The sequence below is a fragment of the Chrysemys picta genome, chromosome 12, assembly GCF_011386835.1.
Source record: "Chrysemys picta bellii isolate R12L10 chromosome 12, ASM1138683v2, whole genome shotgun sequence".
Classification (NCBI taxonomy): Eukaryota; Metazoa; Chordata; order Testudines; family Emydidae; genus Chrysemys; species Chrysemys picta.
Genome location: NC_088802.1, coordinates 40296862 through 40324223, shown reverse-complemented (window position 1 = coordinate 40324223; position 27362 = coordinate 40296862). Strand labels below are relative to the sequence as shown.

The 27362-nt window shown below is 50.3% G+C and overlaps 1 protein-coding gene and 1 long non-coding RNA gene across 2 annotated transcripts in view; one reads left to right on the top strand and one right to left on the bottom strand.

Annotated features, from left to right (window-relative positions):
- LOC112058976 (uncharacterized) overlaps positions 1 to 20421 on the bottom strand; it is a 107536-nt gene extending 87115 nt beyond the window's left edge. Inside the window, exons 1-2 of the long non-coding RNA XR_010591756.1 lie at positions 17110 to 20421; positions 2688 to 2789 (exon numbers count right to left, since the gene is read on the bottom strand). This is a non-coding gene — a long non-coding RNA (uncharacterized LOC112058976). The remainder of the gene's footprint in view (positions 1 to 2687; positions 2790 to 17109) is intronic.
- On the top strand, positions 8478 to 10298 carry LOC101932795 (GTP-binding protein Rhes-like). Its single transcript, XM_042841168.2, has one exon. The coding sequence runs from the start codon at positions 8894 to 8896 to the stop codon at positions 9518 to 9520; it is 627 nt and encodes a 208-aa protein (XP_042697102.2). The 5' UTR covers positions 8478 to 8893; the 3' UTR covers positions 9521 to 10298.
- Positions 20422 to 27362: the final 6941 nt, after the last annotated feature.

The window sequence follows — 27362 nt, the reverse complement described above, 5'->3', positions numbered from 1 at the left end:
CCCCATAATTGCTCTGAATTCACAGACATTTCTGTCATCTGTTTATGCCCAAATAGCTCTTCTTCTCTCATAAGAAGAGTTAATTTCTACATTGCTCACCCTTGGCGTTGGGTTTTCTATTTACACTCTTTTTTTTCTTAAAATAAAGGGGGGGGTTGTTTGGTGGGAAAAAAATAAAGTTCCCAGCATTTCTCCTCAGGTCCCTTCATTCTGATTAATTAAAAAAAAAATATTTAGTATTTTCCTTCCAAGTCCCATTCTGCTTCCATCTTTCCTTCCTCTCAAAGATTTGACTAAGGAATTCTGCATTTTTCTCCCAGACCTCCGCAACTGATTATCCCCTCCCGCCTAGCTCCTACTCAGGGATACTTTATACTCATTTTTAACCTTTCCCTCTCCTCGCCTTCCCCCTGCATGCACTCTCACTATCCCCCTCCCCCATGTCAAACAACAGCTATTTTCCCTCCAAAACACTCAACCTGAGTCCCAACACTGCAGTCAGCCTGGAGAGACTCCCATGCCTGCATGAAGCAAATGGTGAAACAAAAGAGGGTCTTAGCCCTCCTGGGGCCTTTATGGCCCTTTGCAGCAGTTCTGAGCCAGGCACAATCATTTGCTTCCCTTCCCAGTCAAGAACAGCTCACAGGCCTATGGAACTGGGGAGCTGCTGTGGAAGAGCACAGATACTGCCCCCCTCAAGGAGTTCTGTGGGGGAGACTCGGCTTTTCCTCAGCACCACCACCAGCGCTATCGCCTGTGCTCTACCCTTAAGTAAAGCACCAGATCGAACCACCAGAACCTATTCCACACGCCTCCTTCAGCTGACTTATTTTCCAGTAAAAACCCAGTACGGCGTGGGCAGCGGTGCTTGAACAATTTGTGTAGTGCTGAGCGCCATTGAACCAAACTGTAAACCCTCTATATAATGGAAACCACTTCAAGCCAGGGGGTGCTGCTGCAACCCTAGTTCCCGCAGCCATCTCCTGCTCACGGTACTCAAGCAAGATGCTTTACTGACTCCAATGGGGGTACTGCAGGTGTGGCTGAGGTCCTGCCAGTGTGAAGGAGGCAGGACTCAGCTCTTTAGGAATCATGGAGTATGCTTGGCTCGCTCCCTCTGCCCATCCCATGCTAATTATGAAAGATGGTTATTTTTATCCCCCATGTCTCATTCCAGGGAGCACAGGCATTTCCCACACAACACTTGGATTATTTAATCTGAGTTACTGGATTCTGGCTGCTCCAGCCCACAAAGGGTCAGAAGTTCAGCTATTGCTCACAGTGCCTTGCCTCACAGAGGACAAGAAAATGCCCCATGGTGGTTTCTTTCTACAAGGGCACACACTTCCCTAGTAGGACAGGCTGTTTCCTCCCTCAGGACCTACAATGCAATATTTCCCTCTTGGGCCAAATACGTAGCAAATGATTCATTGGATCTAGGGCTTTTCTGAAGACTGGCATCCCTGAGCAATGGTGGGATGAAAGCCCAATAGCTGAGTGCCATGCAATATCCGGTGAACAGTGAGGGATGGGAAAGAGTACACCTCTGTCCATGACCCTGTGGGTCATACTGACCCTGGGTTTCTGAAGTGCTGAGTGCTCACAGCTCTGATTGAAGGCTGCACACTGAAAAGAAAAAGGCCCATTGTGCTCCTCAGAAGTAATTCTCTGCTCAGTTAAAGCTGGGAGAAGTCAGTTCCTGGGAGTCGAGTGACGCACTGGTTTGCGTTTTAATAGAGACTCTAAACCCAGGGCCGTCCTTACCCATATGCAAACTACACAGCTGCATAAGGCACCAGGAAATTTGGGGCACCATATTTCTTGGTGCCCTACGCAGCTGTGTGCTGCTCCAGCAGCCAGCCTGATCCCCCGGATGGCTGAGCCGCCCAGGAAAGCTGCCCCCGCCCCTGCCCCACCTCTTCCCCAAAGCCCCCACCCCTGCTCCGCCCCTGCCCCGCCTCTTCTCACCCCTGCCCCGCCCCCACTCCACCCCTTCCCCAAAGCCCCCACCCCTCCTCCACCCCTTCCCCTGAGCTACATCCCGGGGGACTGCAGCAGAGGTCGTGCGCGCTCTGCACTCACCAGGCAGTGGGAAGTGGAGCAACCCGGCCCCAGCCCTCTCTGCCGGTGAGTGCTGGGGGGGGGGGGCGGTTCCCCCTTCCCCCCAAGTCTGGGAGCCAGGGGAGCAGTGTTGAGCGGGCTGGGACCACGTCACTCCACTTCCCGCCACCCCATGAGTACGGGGTCGGGCCCGCCCTGCAATCACCAGGCGGCAGGAAGTGGAGCGACCCAGCCCCAACCCGCTCCACTCCGCCGGCTCAGGGGCTCAGATTCCAGCTGGCCACATTCAAACTTCCACTTCTAGCCAGAGGACCATTGTCAAGCACCAGAATGGAGCTGTGTCCAGTGCTCTACAGAGAGAAGAGGTGGGTTGTTGTGCTGCCAAGTCTTTTACAGAAGGCAGAAGCCTCAGAAATCCAGCTGTGGAGAGATGTCCACAGGGAACCAGCAAAACACTCCTTAGCCATGGTAGGGCCCCTCCTCCCAAGCATGACCAGCACTTACTGTGAAGTTAGATCTATAAAGACACGGGACAGACACAGCCTATTTTGCAGCAACAAGACAAGGCAGGATGAAAAGGGTATAACATTGGTTAGTTCTGGTCTAGTGTAATGGGGTGCACTCACCTCTCGCGAGCACCTCCCGGGTCTGTGTGTGTGCCTGCACTCACTCTCTCAGTTTGTGGTAAGTCTTCGGTGACTCAGCCCTCCGGCCGAATCACACGCAGTCTGTATGTGAAATAAAAACAAAGGAAACCCCTTTGGGGTACAAGTCCAACAGAGGCCTCTCTCCATGCCCTCCGTAACCGCTCTCTCAAGTTGTCCCTGCTCCGGAATAGAGCGGTGCACCAGGGCTCCCTCCCGGGGGGAAATGTCTTCGCTCTCTCAGGTCCTTTCTGGCTGCAGCTCTCCAGCTAGGCCACTACAGTTTAACTCCCCTTCTGGGGTGCTTTAAAGTCCAGGCCACTTTCCCAGTGGCTGGAGGGGGGCGGGAAGGGAATCTGGGCCCACCCACTACTCCGGATCCCAGCCCATGGACCCTATAGATGGAAACCATCCACTGCATCCCTGTAAATAAACTGTCACTGATACAATCCCCTGAGCCACTTCCCTGTGCTATTTTCACCCTTACTTCTGGGCCTTGTCCTAATGGAGTCCCAGCAACCAGCTCAGGGCTCCTTCTCGCTCTCCCCGGCGTCTGGCAGCACTGCCCTGTCGGAGGTTTTGCAGCTCCATCAGCCAGCCACACACCATCCACACTTGTCCAGCTCCAGCAAGGAACTGAACACCTGCTGGTGCTGCAGCTCTTCTTATACTAGGCTGCTGGGCACTGATTGGCTATGTCTCACACAGCCACGCTAGGCAGTTTGGAGCAGTGACGGATTAACCACTGCGCCAACGGGGCCCGTAGGCCCTGACCTGCTCTGCCCACCTGGCGTTCCTGCTGGGAGCATGGTTAGGGCATCAGGGAAGCCCCTGCACCCTGACCCCACTCCCCAGCAAGAGTACCGGGTGGGAGGGGGCAGGGGGAGACTGCAGGCGGAAGGGGTGGGAAGGGGCCCTCACTTGCTCTGCCCCGGGCCCCACAAACCCCTAATCTGCCTCTGGCTTGGAAGACCCTCTCTACTGCCCTTTTCTGGGGTGGGGTGTGGCAGAGCCATGAGGCCTCCAGCAGGGGACCTCAGGGGGTCTGGTATACCCCGTCACACCAAGGCTGAGTAACTTCAGTGCTAAGAGGTCTGAAATAGTCCTATACACAGCATAATGCCTGCATGTCCTGTAGGCTTTTTTCTTTTTAAGAAATACTTTTCTTGCTAAGTGCCAATAAGACCCATTAGTTTGGTGTCACAGTTCCCAGTAGTCGGTCATTTGTTAGGGAGGGTGAACTGGTTCAGCCCCTTCCATCCCCCCACCCCGTCCAGAACCACTCCCCCACACTCAAACCAAACACTTTGGGAGGTTCAAAAAGTTTTGTTCCCCTTAAATGTAGCCTCTGCCTTTCCCAGCCCTGGCCAGTAAGTGAGTTTAAACCTGTATTATAGCAGTTTAGTTTGCACCAAACAGCTATAAGAGCATTTGTTGCACTGGTTAATTTACAATCAGTTAAATGTGTGCAGCTTCTGGGTGTAGACTAGGTCTGCGATTAATGGGATTTAGATATCCAAATCTCTGGAGACTTTGACAATTTCAGCCTCGGTCTCGTAGAAGAGTCAATCTGTGAGAGATTTTCCCAGCCCATGCTCTGCTGACCCCAATAGGCTCCAAAACACACACGTTTTTTGGATCCTCTGACCCTTTGCTCACCCAAGTCTGTGTCCCACAGGGGGACTTTTCAAAGACAAATGCCAGGAATTAAAAAAGAAAAGAACATGGCAATGCTCCTGAAATTCACTGACTTCTACGGGGGGCTCACATGCAGAGGCCATTCATGGGCAGGCCCTGATTTTACATACTGAGCCAGAAGAGTTTTTGAGGTCATCACCTACATCAAACTACGATAAGAAATGCCTCAAGTTACATCAGAGAGACCAGGTGGGTGAGATAATATCTTTTATTGGACCAACTTCTGTTGGTGAGAGAGACAAGCTTTCGAGCTTACACAGAGCTCTTCTCCGGGGCCTGTAAAAGATATCGCCTCAGGTTACATCAGGCTTTTATAAATTAATCACTACAGCCCTAGGTAAGCGGTGAGGATGAGATTTGTATCACCGTTGGCTTTAGGACAGGTGCCGTCTATTTTCCCCTTGTAATTTGGATGGGAACTTAGTGCTTCTGAAAGGTGCTGGGCTGTAATCAATAGGGAATAAAATCCTTCATTTAGCCATAAAACAGGCACAGTACGCTAACGAGTGTCCACACACTGACCTGCCAATATGGCTCAGCCTGTGCATCTAGGTACCATTAAGAGAAGAACTCAGGCTCCAGGATCGAGCTAGGTCTTAGCTGTTCTATGGAGACTGACAGTTATTAGCACCAATAAGGTTCCTCTTATCAGAGTATCAACTAGAAGCCTCAATTGAGATTGGGGGGCCCATTGTGCTGGGTGTTGCTGCACACACAGTTATAGACAGTTGCTGCTCCAAGGAGCTGACCATCTAAAAGGCAAGACAAGGCAAAAGATGGGAGGGGAAACCGGCACGGAGAAGTGAAGTGATTTGCCCAAGGGCACACAACAGGTCAGTGGTACAACCAGGAATAGAAATCAAGTCCCTCTTTTTCTAATCCAGTCCTCTAGCCACTGGGCAACAATAGCCCTCATTTGTAAGGTGTACGTTGCTCTGCTGCACCCAGAGGCCCGAGTGCCCCAAATTCACTTCACGTAGCCACTGACAAACATGAGCTGGTAATGAGTGGCTGGTGACCAGTCTACTCAACTGCTCCACCCTGTGCTAGGACAAAGGTCACAGAAGATGCATTGAGGAGGCAGCTAACTGGAAAAGGGGGTGTGTGTGCCACTGGTCCAGATTGAATTAAGGTGAATTGACAGAGCCAAGAGAGGCCAGGTGAGGTCCACCTGCAACATACCTGGCCCTTGCCAGCTCTGTTAGCCCCTCATTTATAAACACTGCACTCAGCAATATAAAACAAGGAAATACAAAGTCTCTTTGGCTACAAAAAGCTGCAATAGGAGAATAGTTTCTGCATTCCCTACCCCAATTTTTACTTTTTCTTATGCACAAACCCACATCTTTTGCCTTTGTTCTGTTGCTGGAAATAAGCCAAGATGGAATAAGATATTAGCACAAAATGCCTTTGGAAATATTCATTGCTCATCACTTAACAAGATTACCTCTGAAATCCTCCATTGCTTTGAGGGAGATCTAAAACCTTTCAGGCTTGCAGTAACCATGGCAGCGCTGATGCAGGAAATAAAAGGAGACAATCAATGTGAAAGATCATTCAGGAAGATCCAGTCTCTCTCTGTGTGTGAAATGGAGCTGGGGAGATTTTCCTATGCACCATGTTTCCTTGTTTAATACCATGAAACATGTTTTTTAAAAATCTGCACAAATTACAGGGTGTGTGCTGCTAACTGGGGTGAAGAAGCTCTTTAAAAAAAAAAAACCTGCAGTATTCTATAAGAAAGGTTCAAAATACCAGAGATCGCAGTGGTTGTACTGCGTTGTTGCATATTGCCAGCCACGTGGAAGATTTGTTACTGTCTCATTCCTCCTCCACCTGTCATCTTCTCCTCCCACATGCCAAAAGGACCCCCCCCACACACACACCCATACACACCCACCCATGCACACCCACAGCACCAGCTGGATCAAACTAGAATGAGTTGTGTTGTGATTTTATGAGGTGGACCAGAAGGCTGCCACACTCATTTCACTTATGCCCAGAATTCAGATGAGTCCTCCAGGAACAGATGTATCATGTATAATTTCCCAAGCTGTTGCCTCACACCTCCTTCAAACTCATGTTTCCTCCCAGATCAGGTTACTTAGAGAGATAGAATGGTTTTATGGTTTAGTGACCTGACTGGAAGTCATAAGACCTGAGTTCTATTCCCCTCTCTGCCAGAGATTCCTTGTTTGACCTTTAGCAGATCCTTTAAATTTTCTGTGCTTGTTTCTTCACCCATAAAAGAGGAATCATGATACTTACCTACCTCACTGGGTGTTGTGAGGCTAAACAAATATAAAACCTGGAGCTTCTTGGGTGGAAGACACTGTGCAAGTGCACAGTACTGTTATAAAACCACATCTTTTCAATAAGGGGTTGTGAATTCACAGCTATGCAGCGATTGCAATTACTATACATCCTCACCAGGTTCTTACCGGGATCTTCTTGTGACTGAGATATACAGCATTATGTCCTACACCCAACCAGGAGAAATGATGAAATATATTCCTTTATCTTCTCCCTTTGTATTTTTTTTAAAGCTGCAATAAATATAAAGGTGCATAACCCAAAGTTTTTCTAAAAAAGTTCAGACTTTAAATAGCATTTTCCAAAGCCTAAGCAAGAGTATTGGGTATGTAATTTTATGGCAAGTGTTCTGTGACTGTTCTCTTCTGGATGAGCTGGGTGGGCTAGATTCCTTGCAAAGTCCAGAGCTGGTAAGTTAACATTGTGATTCACAGAAGGAAAGGCAGTCAGATGCTATAATGATGGGCATAATATGGAAATGTAGAAGGACAGATTGAAAGGGGGGGAGAGAATATGTGCATGTACATGAGTGTGTGTAAAAAAGGCAGTGTGCCTCTAGCTCAGCATCTGTGTCTCACACACTCTCCAAAAGTTCCAGGTGCGGGAAGGGATTGCTGTAGTGCTATTTACTAAGGATGCATCAGGGTCTGCATTTTTGCAGATTGAAAACAGCTGCACTTCTTTGTTTAACGGGTAGAATTTTGCGGGGTGGGGTAAAAAGAAAATAAAAACCAAGCCGGATCCAGCATAACCCAGGGGCCAGAAACATTGGCTTGCAGTGCTGCGGCTCTAGTTTGAAAGTATGTAAAATTTTAGGTGCACTAGGAGCTGGTACAATTGTTTATTTAGACAGAGTTTGGGGGTTAAAAATTGGCTCCAGATACCAAATGTGTGTTTTTCCAGTACAATTGGGTTGGGATGTAGCAGGGTATAGAGTTTTCCAGTGGAGCAGGAGTGGCTACGTATGCTTTCTAATTTGGAGTGAACAATTTGGGGTTGAGCCAAATATTGCCAGGATCCAGGTTTTGCGACACTTATGCACTGGGATGGATCAGTGTCCAGAATGTTTTGATCAGCAGAAACAGCTGCACTTGTTCTCTGGTCATATGGTATATTTTGGTGGGTGAGGACCAAAAATTAGGTGGATCTGGTGGGATCCATGTGCCACATCTGAGTTTTTGCCACACTCATGTACCACAGCCCAGAATGTTTTGCGGCATGAAGAATGGGCTATCCTGTTCTCTAGATAGTCATTAGAATGTGGGAGCTCTGGACCGGGTCAATTTGGCTGGATCCTGGTGCTGAATCCAGGGTTTGGCAGAATCATGCTCTGGGATGCATTGCAGGTGGGGGGGCGAGGAGTGGCGTTTGGTGCTGTAGGAGCAGCTACAGTTGCTTTCTCTATGTTGATGATACAATTCCGGGGCATGGGAACAGAAATTGGCAGGGATGCAGGTAGAGGCTATTTTTATCTTTTTTCCAATACTCACAACCACCTGGTAGCACACAAGCCACAAAGCAACAAGTCACAGAAACTCGGCAGATAATTTCAAATAAAGCCCTGGTCTGTCCCCACACAATCCCCCCACAGGAGAGAGGAGCACTGAGGGCTCAGAACTCTCACTGATGCTCAGCGGCACTAATTTGTTGCTCTCGGTGAGTCTCCACCTCCAAGGAGGACACAAGGACAGCTGCTAAAAGGCAGCCAGCTTCCCAGAGCTACAAGCAACAGCATGAGCCGAGTGTGATGCACAGCACTGCTGAGCCTCTCCAGGTCTGGGGATGGCTTTCAAGGACAGATCTCAGCGGATTGGCTCAGAGCATCCTTTTCTCCCCCTCCCCCCTTATACTCCAAACTGCAGAGATTGGACAAGCCTATGACACATGGTGAAGGGGAATGTGAATAAATGGTGAGCCGAGCTGAGGGAGTGTGGAGACAGCAGCGATCCAGATCCAGCCGGGAGAAGTTTCCAGGTGACTCGAGAGCGGCAACGAACTTGGAGAGGGGTGTGCAGAGCTCATCAATGCAAAGCGAGGGAGACACCAGGCTCTGAGCTGCAGAGGAAGGAGCCCTGCAGCCCTGGGTTGCAGACAGACAAGAAGCACCCAAAGCTTCAGCAAAAGTTGGGATTTGTAATTTTCCTCCCACAAAGCCCCCGGAGCTCCAGTGTGCAGCCATGTCCCTGGCGGTGAAGGAGAAGAACCACGTGCGTCTGGTCTTCCTGGGTGCGGCAGGAGTGGGCAAGACAGCTCTGATCCGCCGCTTCCTGCTGGACACTTTTGAGCCCAAGCACCGGCGGACAGTGGAAGAGCTGCACAGCAAGGAGTACGAGGTGAGTGGAGCCACCATCAAGGTAGAGATCCTGGACACCAGTGGCAGCTACTCCTTCCCGGCCATGCGCAAGCTGTCCATCCAGAACAGTGACGCCTTCGCCCTGGTCTACGCGGTGGATGACACAGAGTCCTTCGAGAGCGTCAAGAGCCTGCGGGAGGAGATCCTGGAGGTGAAGGAAGACAAGTTCCCCCCCATTGTGGTGGTGGGCAACAAGGCAGAGGCCAACAGAGAGAGGCATGTGCTGACTGAGGATGCCCTGTCCCTGGTGGAGCTGGACTGGAACAATCGCTTCCTGGAAGCATCGGCCAAGGAAAACGAGAATGTGGTGGAAGTCTTCAGGGAGCTGCTGCAGCAAGTCAACCTGCCCAGCCGGCTCAGCCCGGCGCTGCGCAGGAGGAGGGAGACCTTCCCAAAGGAGAACGCACTCAGACCACCCATGAACAAGACCAACAGCTGCACTGTCTGCTGAGTTGGGCCAGGCTGGGAGGAGGAGGAGCAGCAGCAGCATGGACTTGAAACTCAGGTGGGCTGGGTACAGAGATGAGGCTGCATCCACTAAAGTGGCACCCTTCCCCCTCCTGTTCCTTACCCAGCCTGCTAAGACTGTTAAACTTGTAGATCAAATGAGGCCGGGGCTCTAGTCACTTTGACTCAGCTGGCCGGGGGCTGGGGAGGGGAAGTGACTGACCCACAGGGAGTGTTCAGCAGCAGTCTCCCAAAGGCAGGAACTGGGCGTGCCTGAGACACTGCAGTCTCTCTCCACGGTGCTACACGGGGCAGGGTGGGGAGGGGGCAGCAAGGGACTGAGGCAGAGAGGAGAGAGTGTATATTTAGAGAGAGGGCTGTTAGGAAGCATGTTGCATTTGTGAAGCCTTTGAGCGTCCACCATGAGAGTTAGTAAATACCTTATGTCCCTAAAGCTCTGTGGTCCAAGGGGGAGCAAACGTGGGAGGCTCTTCTGTCGCACGGAGTGGAAAGCACACACATGCATCTGTGTATCCGTATTGCTTCTCACTGGTCCCAGTCCCCTGTGTTGGGTTCTGTGCTCACCAGCCCCTAACCCTGTGCATTTGCACACATGTTTTCTTACAAGCTTCGTTTACAATGAAATAACCAGTAGTTTTGATTTGCACTTTGGGTAGGATCATAGAGCACATGGCAAGGCAGTCTGTGAACTGTCTGGTTTTTATTTTGTTCTTTTTTTTTTTTTAAGGTTGTATCCAATAAAAAAAAATGTACATTACAAACTCAAGGTGTGTTTTAATTCTGCTCTCTGAAAAGTAGTACCAGGTGTGATCCTTACCCAGCTGGACCTCTTATCGCTGTGTTTGCATTTTCTCTTCCACACACTGTCCTTATCTGGTGGCTTCCCAGTACTTTATGACACCCACCCTCCCCTCCCTTTTTATGGCTTTTCCTGGTAATTTAGCCACTAACATTTTACCAGGCAGTGAGCAGCTACAAACAAAACAGCACTCCTCATATCGAAGTATAACAAGAATGAAGCCATTAAAAAGCATTTGATCTGCTGAAATAAAACCATAAACACATTAAAATGAAGGCAATAAAAGGAGTGGGAGAGGAGAGGTAAGTGGAGGCTTTGCTGTGATTTACTGTATGCTCCGTTGATTTACCTTCCCTCTTACACACACTATTGCCAGAATTTTCAAAAGTGCTTAATGTCTGTAAGTGGGGCTAGATTTTTTCCCAAAAGATTTCAGCTCCTCTATAGGCACCTAGATAAGTGGCCACAATTTTTAGAGAGGCTCAGGATGATGGGAGCTGAGCTCTTGGGAAAATCTGGTGTCACAATGGGAGTTGCTGGGTGCTGAGCTCTATGGTCGTATATATATTGCTTTCACTTGACAACTGTGTAAAGACTCTTCCTCCCCCCGTCACGATACACTGATTCACAGATGACCAGGTGACTCATCAGTCTAGGCACAACACACCCATCACTGTTGTGCCCAGATAGGCTCTGGTGTATCTTATAGTCCTTTCAAAATGAATACCTCTATTTGTGAATAGACTAAAGGACCACACACTCAGGGCCGGATTTACACCTTGCATGCCGCTTGGCTCAGCATTTTCAGTGCCCCCTGCCTACAGCTGACCTTCATGCTGTCCATAAAAAATGAAATGAAAAGAAATATAAAAGATAATTTAAATACAGTAGAACCTCAAAGATACGAACACCAGCGTTATGGACTTACCGGACAACTGGACAACCTGTGGAACCGGAAGTAACCAATCAGGCAGCAGTGCAGACCAAAACAATAAAATTAAAAAAAAAAAAAAAAAAGACTGTATTGCCTCTGGCCTTTAGCCCCAAGGCTCACGGCTTCAGCCACTGGGGGTTGGGGCTGCAGCTGCTAGGGTGCGGGGGAGAGGTGGGAGGTCAGGGCGCCGGGCTTCTGACCCACGGGAGCACTGGGACTCAGTGCTTTAGACTTGTGGGGAGTGCTGGGGTCAGGGCTTCAGCCCCACAGCTCTACTCCTGGTTTCAGCCCCACAGCGGGCCCTGGGGCTCATGGCTTCAGCCCCACGGCTCTGTTCCTGCCTTGAGTCCTGTGGAGGGTGCTGGGGCTTGGGGCTTTAGCTATGAGGGAAGAGCCAGTTTCAGCTCCAGCGCTCCCCCCATAGCTAAAGCCTTGAGCCCTGGTGTTTCTCTGCCCCTCCTTGCCCCTCCCTCCCCCGCTGAAGCAAGGAGCAGATCCAATGGGGAGTCCCGAGCCCCAGCGTGAGACTGAAACTGGGAGCGGAGCTGAAGCTGCTCCCCCCAGGTCTAAAGTGCTGAGCCCCAGTGCTCCTGCGGGGCAGAAGCCCTGAGTCCCATTCCCTCCCCTCCCCCCGCCGGCCTGGAACCCTGGTGCCCTGACCGTCAGAATCCCTGACTCTTCTCCCCGCAACCCCGCCCAGAACCCTGACTCCCCCCTCCCCCCACAGCCTGCAGCTGCAGCCCCAACCCCCCTTGTGGCTGAAGTCTGTAACCTCTTCTTCCGAGTTAGGGAACATTTCAGAGTTACGGACAACCTCCATTCTTGAGGTGTGTGTAATTCTGAGGTTCTACTGTATTAACTTTTTAACTTTTAACCCACTTTTAGGGGCCCCTAGAACGCCAGCACCCCATGGCACATGCCTACTGTGCCTAATTGGAAATCCGGCCATGCACACACTGCAACAGGAAGGTGACAAACTGCTACACACCCCAGGTCCGCTGTACCCAATGCAGTCAAGCTGGGAGTCACAGGTCACACCTCTCTGAGACTGATGGGATCACCTGGCATCATTTTCCAAAGTGCGTCTGAATGTAAAACTTCCTGAGGCCAAAGCAAATCAGAACACAGAGGCTGGTACAAGAGAGAGAGAGAGAGAGAGAGAGAGAGAGAAATGGCCCACAGCTCTTAGCTGGGTGGGCCAGACACTGTCATGTCCAAGGATTAGGAAGAGGGGGTCCATTGACTGGACAGCTAGATGGAGGGCAGGAAGAGCTTCATATAATGCTGACCCTTCCTCTAGCAGGGCCGAGGGGCTCACAAGCACTCAACGGGCTAAACCACTCTGATCTCCTGTCAAGGTTTTCCCTTTTGTTTCCCTTGCTGCTGAGTTGAAGTCACTGTCAGAATCTCTCTCGAACTTTGGCTGTTAGGGAGGCTTTTGGTTTTGGTTTTAAATGGTCTTTGTATGATAAGATTTCTGCTCAGGGGCAGGCTTGAAAGATAAATGCTAGCTTAAATACTGAACGTGAAGAGTGTGTGGTCTCCAGAGAGATCCTAATGTGGGACGGGGGCTACCAGTAATGTACACTAGCTTTGCCTTCAGAGGGTTTTGGATCAGCCCCTAGAATGCTGATTTCCCAAGCAGACAATGGTTGAATGTCAGCAGCATTTTACACAGCCAGGTGAGAATCTGAGCTTAGATCTGGGTCCCTTCTCCCCATCTCCCTCCCAGGCTAGCAGGGATTGGAGGATGTGAATGTAACCCTTCTGCCAGATGGAGTGGGCAGCAACCAGGGCCAAGTTCAGTATCTAGGTGTTCCTTTTCAACAATACAACACAGAAGGACGCCTCTGAGAGGCAATATTTCCGCACTCACAAGCACAGAGACTGAGTGTAGAAAAGACACTTTTAGTGAAAGGAGAGAAGTCACCCGACATTAATTAGGGAAAATGTCTCAAGCAGGATTCATAAACATAAAACTGTGAGCAGGACACCCACCCCAGAGTACGTGGGGCAGTCTCTTCTGCTTCATGTTCTTGAGTTCTATAACCAAAAATTCCTTTACTGTACCCCCCTCTGCTCCCTCACCGTACCCCACTCACAGTGATTGTCCTTGGTCAGTGAGGACCCAGGTTCAGAGGTGCATCTGTGTGAGTTCACCTCCCACCCAGAGAAGAAGGCTCCTGGCTACTCCGCCATCTGAGCACTTGCTCTGCCAGCCGCTGTTCCTCGCCGCCTCCCGCCAGCTGCTCCCGCCGGCCAACTGCTCACCACTTTCACCAGCAGCTCTCACCAGTCACCTTCTGCTGCCACCTGCCTCTCTGCTGTGACCTCTGTAAGTCAGTCCCTTAGTGACTGTCAGCTCTTAGGGATTTTTAGCTCTCAGCAGGCTGGGCAGAAACACTGTCCCCACCACAAGTGATTTCAGCACTTAAAACAACAAAAGGCTCCGAATGAAGCCTATTTAGCTCTATCTGAACAGTGGGGAGGAACAGGTTAAACCAGACTGGGGTCCCTTAGTTAAAGTCCACACCTCCTGGCTGGGACACCTATCCCCACCCCTATCTACTCTCACAGGAGTCTGACATTCAAGCCCCTGGCTTAACAAGGACCTTTCAGCTGAGGGTTACCCCTTCATTTGGGACAGGTTAAGCACAGTTCTGCTCCCCTTCAGACAATAATGAAAACAACATTGATGACAACATTTCACTACCCTGGCATTCAGTACTAAAGTGATTTGTAACCCAACACCAGCCAAAGTTGATCACTTCGAGCTACACAGCTCCTGTCTTCTAGATACCTATGCAGAGTAAGTGTGTTCATGTAAATACAGTTTGCTCCTGAAGTCTCTCCCCCTCCCTAACTAGCTGTCAGGGGACAGTTCATTCAGACCCTTTGCTTACATGAGCAAATGCTGGGCATGGAGAGTAGAATTCTGGAGACAGTTTTGCTCTTGTTCCCCTCTCTCCACACGCAACTTGATGATTAGCACCATGACCCTGCTGGCCTGAGCCTTTGTATATTCAGTTGTCACCACCACTCTGCTGCTCTCTAAGAGTCTCCTGTGCAGCCCGGTGCACTGCTTGTGTAACTGTTTGCCTGTTCAGTCATCCATCCACTCTCTCCCATGACACAAGTGGGGACATGTGAATGAGTTCGGCAGAGATCAGAACTCTCTGAACCATCGCCCATTTCACATGCGAATGCCAAATGGAAACTTTTTGCTCAAAAGCATTTGGTTAAGGGCCTTAGCCCTGTCCCCCAACTGTGGGCAAAGGAGGGAGGTAATTGGTCCATGTACAGAGAGAATCAAGGCTTAGATTTGAGCTTGCCTTTGATGCAGCATTCCCCAGAACTGACAAATGGGAAACACTCCATTGTTCATCTGCATCCCCAAAGTTACTGGCAGACAGGGGAAGCCTGACACAGCACTGCAGAATATGATAAAAACCTATACAAAATAAAGCTGCATTGCATAGCAAAATGAGGGAGCAAGGAGAGAATGGACATATGCTACAATCTTCTCCTCTACGGGGCTAGGTGTTCCCTTTATGATAAATATCAGCTTCAACTTGTGTCTAAAATCTACTTATGCTCAAGAAGCCCTTACCACCGACCCAGACTGTATCCAACTTTTGGGGGCTCAATCAATACTCTGGATTAAGCCTAGAATTGAGGGGCTCCCTATCCTCAGACATTGTTGTTCTCCTCAGACTTCGAGTACTTGATGTTAGCAAATAAAAACTCAGCATGCTTTAAAACAAAAACAAAAAAGGTTCCCAATTCCCCCTGTGACTTTTCAACCCTTTGTTTAGAGACACCTGCTCAAGCCAAAACCTGCTCCTACACTGTCCCTCTTATACTGATGGTCAGGTCCTATGAGAGAAATTTGGGGCTAATTATATCCAGTTCACTGGAGTACCACCCCATCCCATTTCATTTACACAGATGTTAGATGTTTTTCACCCCCTCACCTGAGCTCAGGGGCCTGGTAACACAGTTCCCCCTTTTCTCTTCTCTCGTCAGCCCTGCTGACTCTAGATACCAAGGAAGGTACCAGTAAAGTATATATCCACCTCACTTACATATGGAAAATATTCTATTTTTTTCCCCAATGGCACAGTAAATACAGTAATAAAGCAAGTGCCTGAAGGATTTAAAAAGCCAAAACAAACAAACAAAACTGCAGCCTTTGACATTCTGGCATTGGATACCTGTTTGCATTATACCACCTCTTGCCTTTTGTACAGTGATGCTGCTGCTTGCTTAAAACAAAGCAACAGTACCCTCTGCTGGCCATGCCTGATGTTGTCAGAATATACAATTTCTGTTCACCCCAGGACAGTTTGGGCCAGAGCAGGAGGCTGCTGGGAGGGGAAGAACTCACTGGGAGGTGGATGGGATGGTTATTGAAACAGATTTATTTGCAGCATCAGATGAGAGGGCAGCCTGGGAGAGACTGGATCAGAATTCCAATTGAATTCTAACCCCATCAGCACCTGGCTCCATTCCATTTGGCATAAGTACCACTCACCTTCACTCTCCCCATCAGACTCACAGGAGCAGAGACAGGTTCCCCCAAGAGGCTTCCCATACAAAGGCACTTTCAGTCTAGGGGACTTCTTTGGGAGTCGTGAAAACAAGAGACGAAGGAGAGAAGTGAGCCCTCCATGGGAGAGAATGAAAGAGGTTCCATCTGGAACCTGCTCATAGCAGACTCAAATCCTCTTGTCTCAGGCTAGGTCTACACTACCCGCCTGAATCGTCGGGTAGAAATCGATTTCTTGGGGATACAATTGATCCCCAAATTGACGCTCTTACTCCACCAGCGGAGGTGGGAGTAAGCGCCGTCGACGGGGAGCTGCGGAGGTCGATTTTGCCGCCGTCCTCACAGCGGGGTAAGTCGGCTCCGATAGGTCGAATTTAGCTACGCTATTTGCGTAGCTGAATTTGCGTATCTTAAATCGAACCCCCGCCCCCCATAGTGAAGACCTGCCCTCAGACTCCTTGCATTTAATGGTGCAGCACACACACAAGAGCACCATAACTCCATGCTGAACACACCCTGTGAAAGGTCCCTGCATGCTGACAAGGCCTTTGTCTTGCATTTAGGCAATAAGACGCAGAGGAAGCCAGACTGGAAAGGGAATGGCTTCACTGCAGGTTGAACTGGCACATTCAGTGCATCACGCTGGTACCCCTTGTAGTTCACCCGCTGCTTTAAAACAACTTGTTCTCCAGATTCTAGTCTCTCTTACACCAGCGCTATTCTCAGGACAAAAGAGATTTCTTAATTATTTCAAGTGGATTAAAGTTAACTATGGTTTGAGTTAGCGATCAGGCTGTGGGCGTTTGCTATTTTCACGTGTAGGGTTCAGGATTCGGACAAGAATTCTACCTGCTTGTTGTATTTCAGGAAGCAGTGCAGTCCAGTGGGTAGAGTACTGGGCTGGGAACTCCAGGTTCAATTCCTGGCTCTGCCATTGACCTGTGTGACCTCAGGCAAGCCACTCCCCTTCTCTGTGCCTTATTTTACCCTCCCACCCTCAGACTTGCCTATTTAGAGTGAAAGCTCTTCAGGACAGGGATTGTCTTTCATTAGGTGTGCAGTACCTAACACAATGTGGCCCTGGTCTCAGATGGGGACTTTAAGTGCTATTGTACTACAAATAATACAGTTTAAAAACATATTTCACTAACGGGCCAAAGCAAAGGCTGCCCTTCTATTGGCATCTCTCCCGAGAGAGAAAATCCTAAAGCTCTTTTCATCCTAACTCTTCTCCTTGATAAAATCATTCCCTCTACTCCAAATCCTACGTTCTTTATACTCTAGGCTCACCTGGGGCATCACCGGCTCTGAAATCTGAAGTTGGCTCTCAGTGTAATCTCATGTCATCTACAGATAAGAATTTTCTGTGCCTTATTCTATTCCTTGTTCCTCATCATGGGGCGCATCCGATCAAACCAGTCAGACGCTCCTCTTCAATCTGTGTACACAAATAATCAAGATACATCTTGAAAGAACTCTATGCCGATGATAGAAGCATTGGTCCAAGGGGAGAAAAATCAGATATAAGACAGTTATATATGGGTAATTGGGTCTGGCTGTTAAAGTTTAACTTTTGATTGATCTAAAGATGTGGCACCAACGCTCAGCTGAACAAGAAAGCAAATTTTTTTTTACATTGCTAAAGCTGCAATTGCAAGTAGAGGATCTAATTAGTATGATTAGTCTTCAAGGTCTTTTACTGAAGCTCTGCAGCAGTGTTGGAGAAAGAAACCTAAATGCTAAGTACTCTGGAAAGATAAGGTCTTAGGTGTGTCAAGTCAGGCACCCAAAATTAGTGGACACTTGACATGTCATGGGACCAAATTAATGTTGCTCTTTTAATTAGCATGAAATATATTAATACCTGTATCCCTCTGTAATCATTATACATACTTTGTAGTAAGTTTGGCCCTTTACAGAACACTTGACACACCTTCAAAAGGTTTGTATTCAAAATCCAATATCTACCTTTCAACTGTTACAGTCAGGCTTCATCTACCAGGATGGGACAACAATTCAACCTGAAGTAGTTTTGGAGAGTGAGGGACTTTTTACTGTATTTATGTGTGCTTGTTGGCATGGTCTTACTTCATATGACCCTTAAATATCTCAAAAAATGTCATGTTTGATTGTGATAAATATTAGCAATTACACACACATTATTTCTACAACACAGTTTATCCTGGGATGAATTCAAAGTGATTTACCAAGATTAGTTAAGCCTGGCCTACTGCTATAAGGCAGGTAAGACTCATCTGACAGATGAAGAAACTGAAGCATGGAGAAGGGGACCAACGTGACTTAACCTGAAGTCCCCTAACAGTCAGTCAGTCAGTCGCAGGCCCAGGAATAGAACACAGGGATCTTGGCTCATGGTTCTCTGCTCTAAACACTTGACATGCACTCTCTCCCTGATAGGGAATGCCTTCTGCTTTCCAAACCTCTGATTTCTAGCTAACTTGGATTTTTATGAGTGGTAGAGCTATTTCTTTACACCATCCAGTGGTAGAAGTTGTGAATTGCAAACGGGGACGCCTTGCAAAAATTCTTTCCTCTATTCCAAACTGCAAGAAGTCTGGTAACAAATTTAATTACTTTCTAAAAATGTTCATTAATGTCTGAAATCCTTCATAAAGAATAATTTCTTGAACTTACTAGAGCTGTGAATAACCATTTGTATACAAAGTAAACTTCTATTTCAATGTGCACGGGACTATTTCATGTTTACTTTTACGAACATTCAAGTGCTTGAGCATTACTCACATGAATAGTTCTGAAAAGCCAGGGTTGGGGTTTTTTTTAATCTTGAATGCTCAGGTGGTCTCCAAAAACAAAAGTTCCACATATTAGATTGCACCTTCATGTTAGCATGGGCAAGCTGAATGTTAGATTGTAAAATTCAGAATTTGCACTCTTGGTCAGTGGAAATGTTACTATTGTTCTACAACTTGCAATGCACTGTGCTGGTTTGTGCACACACATCACCATTTAGAAGTTAACATTTTCCAGTTACCCTGCAATATTATCAGAGAGAGAGAGGACATTTCCTCTGCATATAGAACAGGAAATAGCAAAAGCTGACTTTAGAGGTGGGCACTGTGCACTGGATAGTCAGGTACAGCTGCACTGTACTTGGTTTAGAACTTGGGGGAGCACCTGAACCAAGATGGCTTTCTGGCATAAGTAAGAGCACACTCCCCTTTTAGTGACATTACAGTGACATTCATTTTTTGTGGGGAGCAGACACACATTACTGAGCATGGTCAGTTGCTTTGAACCAAGATTTCTAAAGTAGGTGCCAAAAGTTAGGAGCCTAAATTCATACTGTGTCCCCTAATTCTCTGAACTGCTGAGTACCCAATATCGTTCACTGAAGAGAACAGGAGCTGGGGAGTGCTCAGCTCTTTAGAAGACTAGGCCACTTATTCAGGTAACTAACGTGCATAAGAGCCCAATTTTTGGCACCCATATGTGAAAATCTCAGCCCTAGTGTAGACAAGGCCTAGACGTGCAGTCTTCATTCCAAGGCATACATGCCTTCTTTCCCACCAGGTAGGCACTCTTGTGGAGTTTCCTGCCTTCCCTGTGAGAACATGGTTGGGTCTGCTTTCTCCTCCCTGGTTTCATTACCTCCTCCAGGTTCCTGTGCAAGACCTGAACCAAGAATTAATCTCCTGTGAATGGAAAGGGCTCCTGCACCATGTCACAAGGTCTTAAACCAGTGTTCCCATATACTTTATTCCACAGTGCTAATTGCAAGCCCTCTCCAACAAAAAGGCAAGAAAAGGGTAAGGTACTTTGCTACTCTCAGAAGGAAGAAGCATTAGGAAGGCCCAACTTTAATCACTAATGGTTATGGGGAGGGATGGGGGAAATGGATCAATGTAGATGGAACAATTTGTTAGATGAAAGTAAATGCATCTTTCTCCCCCTACATATAGTCATGCGGCACAGTTCCTCACACCCTCCCCCATCCCCACACAAGCCCTGAAGATTTCACAAATAGAAAGATGCACCAGAGCTAAGGTCAAAGTGACCTCAGCATCCACGAAGCCAAGACAAGGACATGGGAAGAGAAAGAGGGAGGAGGATGCTGGTCTCACTGTTTCATTTTCTTTCCTGCAAGAAGCCATCTTCAGTCCAGAAATGAGCTGCTGCTCTCTCGGCTCTAGGTGTTGCATATCATGATGTGGTGCACCCATAGGGGCAGTACTCAAAAGAGAACTGCAAAATACATTTTCTGAGTGGCCTTCCAGACTGTATTGCAGCGTGTATTGCAGAAAGTCAGTTTACAAGGGATGACCAAACTCCTCCTTTGTGCCAGGAGCATCTCCCATTCCAGAACAGGGCTATGCCCAGATCTGGGCAGGACTAACAGAGAAGGAGATGCAGGGGTGCTCTTTTTTGGGCTCCTAGGACCTTGTGAGAGAGTCAACTCACCCTACCTTACCACTTGGTTCTCCAGGCTCATTCAGCAAACAACTGGTTTTGAACTAGAACAGGGATCTCAAACTCAAATCACCACGAGGGCCACATGAGGACTAGCACATTGGCCTGAGGGCTGCATCACTGACATCTTTTCATACAAAGATACAAAAGCCCCTCCCCTCCACCCCCACTCCACCTCTTCCATGAGGCCCCGTCCCTGCCCCTCTTCTTCCCACCCCTTCCCCAAATCCCCACCCCTGTCCCGCCTCCTTCCCTGAGTGCACGGCTCCCCGCTCCTCCACCCTTCCTCATGGAAAGCACTAAGTGCCGCCAAACAGCTTCTTTGGTGGCGGGAAGAGCCTGTAGGTAGGCAGAGGAGCGGGGATGCAGCGCGCTGGGGAGGAGCGGGGCCGGGGAGTGAGGGGAGCTTGGTGGTCTCAGGAAATAACTCCGGGGGGAGGGGAGGGAAACAGGGTAGCTTGGTGGGCCGCAGCAAATAACTCCCTGAACTAGAACCTCCTAAGACTTATTAATAAGCCAAATCTGTTTAATGCTTCATCCTCAGCTCAAGGGTCCCTGGTCACCCTAATCTTAATTGAGGGCTCTTCACTATCTCCCTCTGAGAAAAAGACTGTTACTCACCTTTGTAACTGTTGTTCTTCTAGATGTGTTGCTCATATCTATAGAATCATAGAATCATAGAATATCAGAGTTGGAAGGGACCTCAAGAGGTCATCTAGTCCAACCCCCTGCTCAAAGCAGGACCAATTCCCAGCTAAATCATCCCAGCCAGGGCTTTGTCAAGCCGGGCCTTAAAAACCTCCAAGGAAGGAGACTCCACCACCTCCCTAGGTAACGCATTCCAGTGTTTCACCACCCTCCTAGTGAAATAGTTTTTCCTGATATCCAACCTGGACCTCCCCCACTGCAACTTGAGACCATTGCTCCTTGTTCTGTCGTCTGCCACCACTGAGAACAGCCGAGCTCCATCCTCTTTGGAACCCCCCTTCAGGTAGTTGAAGGCTGCTATCAAATCCCCCCTCATTCTTCTCTTCTGGAGACTAAACAATCCCAGTTCCCTCAGCCTCTCCTCATAAGTCATGTGCTCCAGACCCCTAATCATTTTTGTTGCCCTCCGCTGGACTCTTTCCAATTTTTCCACATCCTTCTTGTAGTGTGGGGCCCAAAACTGGACACAGTATTCCAGATGAGGCCTCACCAATGTCGAATAAGGTGTGTGCGCGCTGCGTGCACGATCGTCGGAGAAGTTTTCTACCCTAGCAACACCCGGTGGGGCGGCTGTGGAGCCCCCTGGAGTGGCGCCTTCATGGCGTTGAATATATATCGCAGCTGACCCAGCGCCCCCTCAGTTCCTTCTTGCCGGCTACTCCAACAGTGGGGAAGGGGGGCGGGTTTGGAATGGATATGAGCAACACATCTCAAAGAACAACAGTTACAAAGGTGAGTAACCGTCTTTTCTTCTTCGAGTGCTTGCTCATATCGATTCCAATTAGGTAACTACCAAGCCTTACCTAGGCGGTGGGGTCGGAGTGAGACATTGCCGTGTGCAAAACTGCTGATCCGAATGCAGCATCGTCCCTGGATTGCTGTACAAGTGCGTAGTGAGCGGCGAAGGTGTGGACTGATGACCAAACTGCAGCTCTACAAATGTCCTGGATCGGAACTTGAGCCAGGAAGACCGTCGAGGAGGCCTGGGCCCTCCTGGAGTGAGCGGTGAGGCGCGGAGTTGGGACACCGGCCAGGTCGTAGCAAGCACGAATGCAGGACGTGATCCAAGAGGAGAGATGTTGGGAGGAGACCGGTAGGCCTTTCATCCGGTCGGCTACTGCAACAAAAAGTTGGGTTGTCTTTCGAAATGGTTTCGTACGTTCAATATAGAAAGCAAGGGCCCTGCACATGTCCAAGGAGTGCATACGCTGGTCTTGACGCGTGGCGTGTGGCTTGGGATGGAAGACCGGAAGGAATATATCCTGGTTTACGTGAAAAGCTGATACCACCTTGGGAAGGAAGGCAGGGTGGGGGCGAAGCTGCACTTTGTCTTTATGGAAGACTGTATACGGAGGTTCAGATATGAGCGCCCTGAGTTCAGAGACACGTCTTGCTGAAGTGATGGCTACGAGGAAGACTGTCTTCCAAGATAGGTAAAGGAGCGAGCAGGTAGCCAATGTTTCAAACGGGGGTCCTGTGAGCTTGGAGAGGACCAGATTAAGATCCCATGCCGGAACAGATTGGCGTTGCTGTGGGTAAAGGCGGTCTAAGCCCTTGAGGAATCTGACAACCATCGGGTTAGAGAAGACCGAGGAAGCGTGCTCTCCTGGGTGGAACACCGATATGGCGGCCAGGTGAACTCTGACTGACGATATTGCCAAGCCCTGCTGTCTCAGGGACAGGAGATACTTGAGTATGAGGGGAACAGACGCCTCCAAGGGGGGCGTGGCCCGCTGTTCGCATCAACAGGAAAACCACTTCCACTTGGCTAAGTAGGTGGTCCGTGTAGAGGGCTTTCTACTTCCCAGCAGAATCTGTTGCACGGGATGTGAGCATTGCAGTTCTGTCCGATTCAGCCATGGAGCATCCACGCTGTAAGGTGGAGCAATTGCAGGTCGGGGTGACACAATCGACCGTGGTCCTGGGAGATCAAGTCTGGGCACAAGGGAAGCGTGATCAGAGTTTGAATCAATAGCTCCAGAAGCGTGGTGTACCAGTGCTGTCTTGGCCAAGCTGGGGCGACTAGAATCACACGTGCCTGGTCTCTGCATAGTTTGAGCAGTACCCTGTGGATCAGTGGGAATGGAGGGAAAGCATAGAACAGCTGGTCTTTCCACGTTAGAAGGAAAGCGTCCGACAGGGAGCCCGGAGATTGCCCTTGTAGGGAGCAGAACACGTGGCACTTCCTGTTGGCTCCTGATGCGAACAGGTCTACCTGGGGAAATCCCCACCTCTGGAAGATGGAATAGATGATGTCCGGGCGAATCAACCAATTGTGCGTCTGGAAGGATCTGCTGAGACGGTCCGCCAGAGTGTTCTGGACTCCAGGGAGGAACGATGCCATGAGATGTATCGAGTGGGCAATGCAGAACTCCCACAGGCGAATGGCCTCTTGGCATAGGGGAGACAACCGGGCTCCTCCTTGCTTGTTGATGTAGAACATGGCCATGGTGTTGTCTGTGAGGACTAACACGCAGCAGCCATGTAGGAGACCGAGAAATGCCTGACAGGCTAGGCGCACTGTCATCAGCTCCCAAACATTGATGTGCAGAGCTAGTTGGGATGCGGTCCACAGGCCTTGGTGAGAGAGGTCAAGACTGATCTCGGAATCATGACCACCATGTTCAGGCTGTCCCGAGAAGGGCAGTACACCGACGAGACCCAGGCCTGAAGCTGACGAAGCCAAAGTCTGGCATGTCTGGTTACGTAAGTGCAAGAGGCCATGTGACCCAACAGACCGAGACATGTCCTTACAGTGGTGATCGGGAAGGCCTGGAGTCCGCGGATGATGTTTGCGATGGCGCGAAACCAAGTGTCTGGCAGAAGAGCTCGGGCAAGCGTGGAGTCTAAGACTGCCCCGATAAACTCTATTCTCTGGGTTGGCTCCAGAGTGGACTTCTCTTTGTTGAGTAGAATGCCTAAGTCGTGGAATGTTTGTAGTATTATGCGGACGTGCGCCCGGACTTGTTCCCTGGTACGGCCCCGGACCAGCCAGTCGTCTAGATACGGGAACACCTGTATCCTTTGCTGACGAAGGTATGCTGCCTCGACGGCCATACATTTGGCGAACACTCTCGGAGCCAGGGAAGAACGGCAAATTGGTAGTGTACCTTGTTTACCACAAAACGAAGAAAGCGCCTGTGAGGGGGGTAGATCGCTATATGAAAATAAGCATCCTTCATGTCGAGGGTGGCGTACCAGTCTCCAGGATCCAGGGAAGGGATGATGGTCCCCAAGGAGACCATGCAGAACTTCAACTTTACTATGAATTTGTTGAGTCCGTGTAAGTCTAAGATGGGTCGCAGACCTCCTTTTGCTTTGGGAATCAGGAAGTAGTGGGAGTAAAACCCCTTGCCCCTTAACTCTGGGGGAACCTCCTCTATGGCCCCCATAGAGAGGAGCCCAACAACCTCCTGTATAAGGAGATGCTCATGAGAAGGGTCCCTGAAGAGGGACGGGGAGGGGGGGTGGGAAGGAGGGGAAGAAGAAAACTGGAGAGCGTATCCCCTCTCCACCGTGCGAAGGACCCAACAGTCCGAAGTTATAAGGGACCAAGCACAGTGGAAACGGGAGAGGCGATCCCGAAAGGAAGGAAATGGATCCTGGGTAGTGGCTGGTGCGCCGTCCTCGGGCGCAGCTTCAAAAGTTTTGCCTAGGGCCTGAAGGTGGCCTAGGTGGGCCCTGATTCTGACCCTGCTGAGGGCCAGTCGACCTCCGTCTACCACCTTGTCCCCACCGTCTGGAGAAGTCCTGTCTCGGACAAGGAGGGTAGAACCTTTGTGGCTGGGGCCTAAATGGCCTGCATTGGGGTCCTGGGACATGCATCCCCAGGGAGCGCATCATGGTTCTCGAGTCCTTGAGGCTCTGTAACCTAGAGTCTGTCTTTTCCGAGAACAAGCCTTGGCCGTCAAACGGCAGATCCTGCAGGGTCTGCTGTAGTTCTGGTGGCAACCCCAAAACCTGGAGCCAGGAGACACGTCGCATGGCTATCCCTGACGCTAGTGTCCTGGCGGCCAAGTCTGCAATGTCGAGGGACGTCTGTAAGGAGGTCCTAGACACCTTTTTGCCCTCCTCCACCAGGGCCCCAAACTCCTCCCTTGAGTCCTGGGGGACCAACTCCTTAAATTTCCTCATGGAGTTCCATGAGTTATAGTTATATCTACTTAAGAGTGCCTGTTGGTTTGCGGCCCTGAGCTGCAGACCCCCCACCGAATAAACTTTGCGTCCAAACAAATCAAAGCGCTTAGCGTCCTTTGATTTGGGTGCTGCCGCCTGCTGGCCATGGCGCTCTCTGGCATTCACTGATGAGATTACCAGTGAACACGGTGGGGGATGTGTGTAGAGGTACTCATAGTCTTTGGAAGGAACAAAGTACTTCCTCTCTACACCCTTGGCAGTGGGAGGGATGGAGGCTGGGTTTTGCCATATGGCCGTAGCGTTAGCCTGAATTGTTCTGATAATGGGTAATGCCACCCGTGTTGGGGCATCCGATGAAAGGATGCTCACCACCGGGTCCTGCACCTCCACTATCTCCTCGGCCTGTAAGTCCATATTTCGTGCCACCCTACGTAACAAATCCTGGTGGGCACGAAGATCTATAGGAGGTGGGCCTGCGGGTGTTGTACCCGCCACTGCCTCATCTGGGGAAGATGAGGACGACGCCTCAGGGGGTAAAGATCCCGTGGAGCCGGACCCCCACACGGGTCTCGGAGGTGCAGGATCCCCTGCACCAGGATCTGGCTCCTGCGTGGGCGTCAGGGCCAGAGCCTCCATACCCCCTGGGGGAGGACGGGAAATGGTGGCCTCAGGAGCCCTGGGCTCAGAGTGAGCCGAGCGCAACGCCGATCTCGAGGGCCAGGACGGTGCCGAGCGTGGGTGCAGAGAATCGTCCTGATACGGTGCCGAGTGGTGCTGACCCAACGGCGAGCGACCTCTGCATGGCGCCGGTGAACGGTACCGGGATTGAGAGCGGTGCCGATGACCATGTCGGTATCGGGACCCGGATCTGGATGACGAAGACCGCCTGTAACCTCGGTGCCGGGAGCGGCTTCGCGAATGTGAGCGGCGCTCATACCGGTGCCGGGAGCTGTGCCTTGACTCCGACCGGTACCGGTGCTCGGGTTGGTGTCGAGAAGAAGACCGGTGCCGGGAGGTAGATCTGTGCCGCGAGTACGACCGGCGCCGAGATGGAGATCAGTGCCGGGACTGCGAGCGGCGTCGAGACCTGCTCCGAGAACGGTAGCGGTGCCGTGAGTCCACGCCCGGAGACGGCGGGCGTATCAGGGTAGGCTTGCCCCTGGACTGTACTGTACAAAGCGGTGCTGCAGGTTGAGAAGGCGCCGGTTCCGTGAGTGCGATGAGGTCTCTCGCCGAGGCGAACGTCTCCGGTGCGGAAAGGAGACAGGGCTCCACCACTTGACGAGGCGGTGAGCCAGTCTGCGCCGGACTCAACGGCTCCACACCCGGTGCCGGAGTCAACGGTGCTGATGATCCTTGCACGGCTCTACCCCCGCGGGGGGAGCTGGTGCCTGAAGGACAGCAGCGTCCTGAGTCTTACGGGGCCTTTTATGCCCCGGAGACAGGGACCGGCGCCGAGGGGCTTGAGGTGGACGCGGTGCCGAGGGAGGACAGTGCCGAGGCATCTTCCCCGCGTATGCCCGCGGTGCAGTACCGGACGGTGCCGCTGGGGCGCTACGGTGCTGGAACCTGGCACGCCGAAGGAGGATCCAGGCTAAGTGCTGCCTCCATGAGGAGCTGCTTAAGCCTGAAGTCCCGCTCCTTTTTCGTCCTTGGCCTGAAAGCCTTGCAAATCTTGCACTTGTCCGTTTGGTGAGACTCCCCTAAGCACTTCAGACAAGAGTCATGGGGGTCTCCTGTTGGCATAAGCCTAGCCGGGAGCCTTGGGCATGAGCCCAGCTGTGCACCGGGGAGGGGAAGGGGGGAATAAAAGCCCCCTTAAACCCCGCTAACTATTTAACAACTACTAATCTAAAGAACACAATTAACAACTATCTACAAGAAACAACGCGTAAGCTAGGAGAGTGGAGGACAGCTATGCCGCGCTCCACAGTTCCAACGACCGTCACGGGCGGTAAGAAGGAACTGAGGGGGCGCTGGGTCGGCTGTGGTATATATTCAACGCCATGAAGGCGCCACTCCAGGGGGCTCCACAGCCGACCCACCGGGTGTTGCTAGGGTAGAAAACTTCTCCGACGATCGTGCACGTGGCGTGCACGCACCTAATTGGAATCTATATGAGCAAGCACTCGAAGGAGGAGGAGCCTTTCCCAGGCTGCTGTAGTGAGGCTCACAACAGGACTTCCTCGACTTGGTTGAGGCACAAGCCTTACTTTTTATTTCCTGCTTTGCTAGTATGACCAGACACA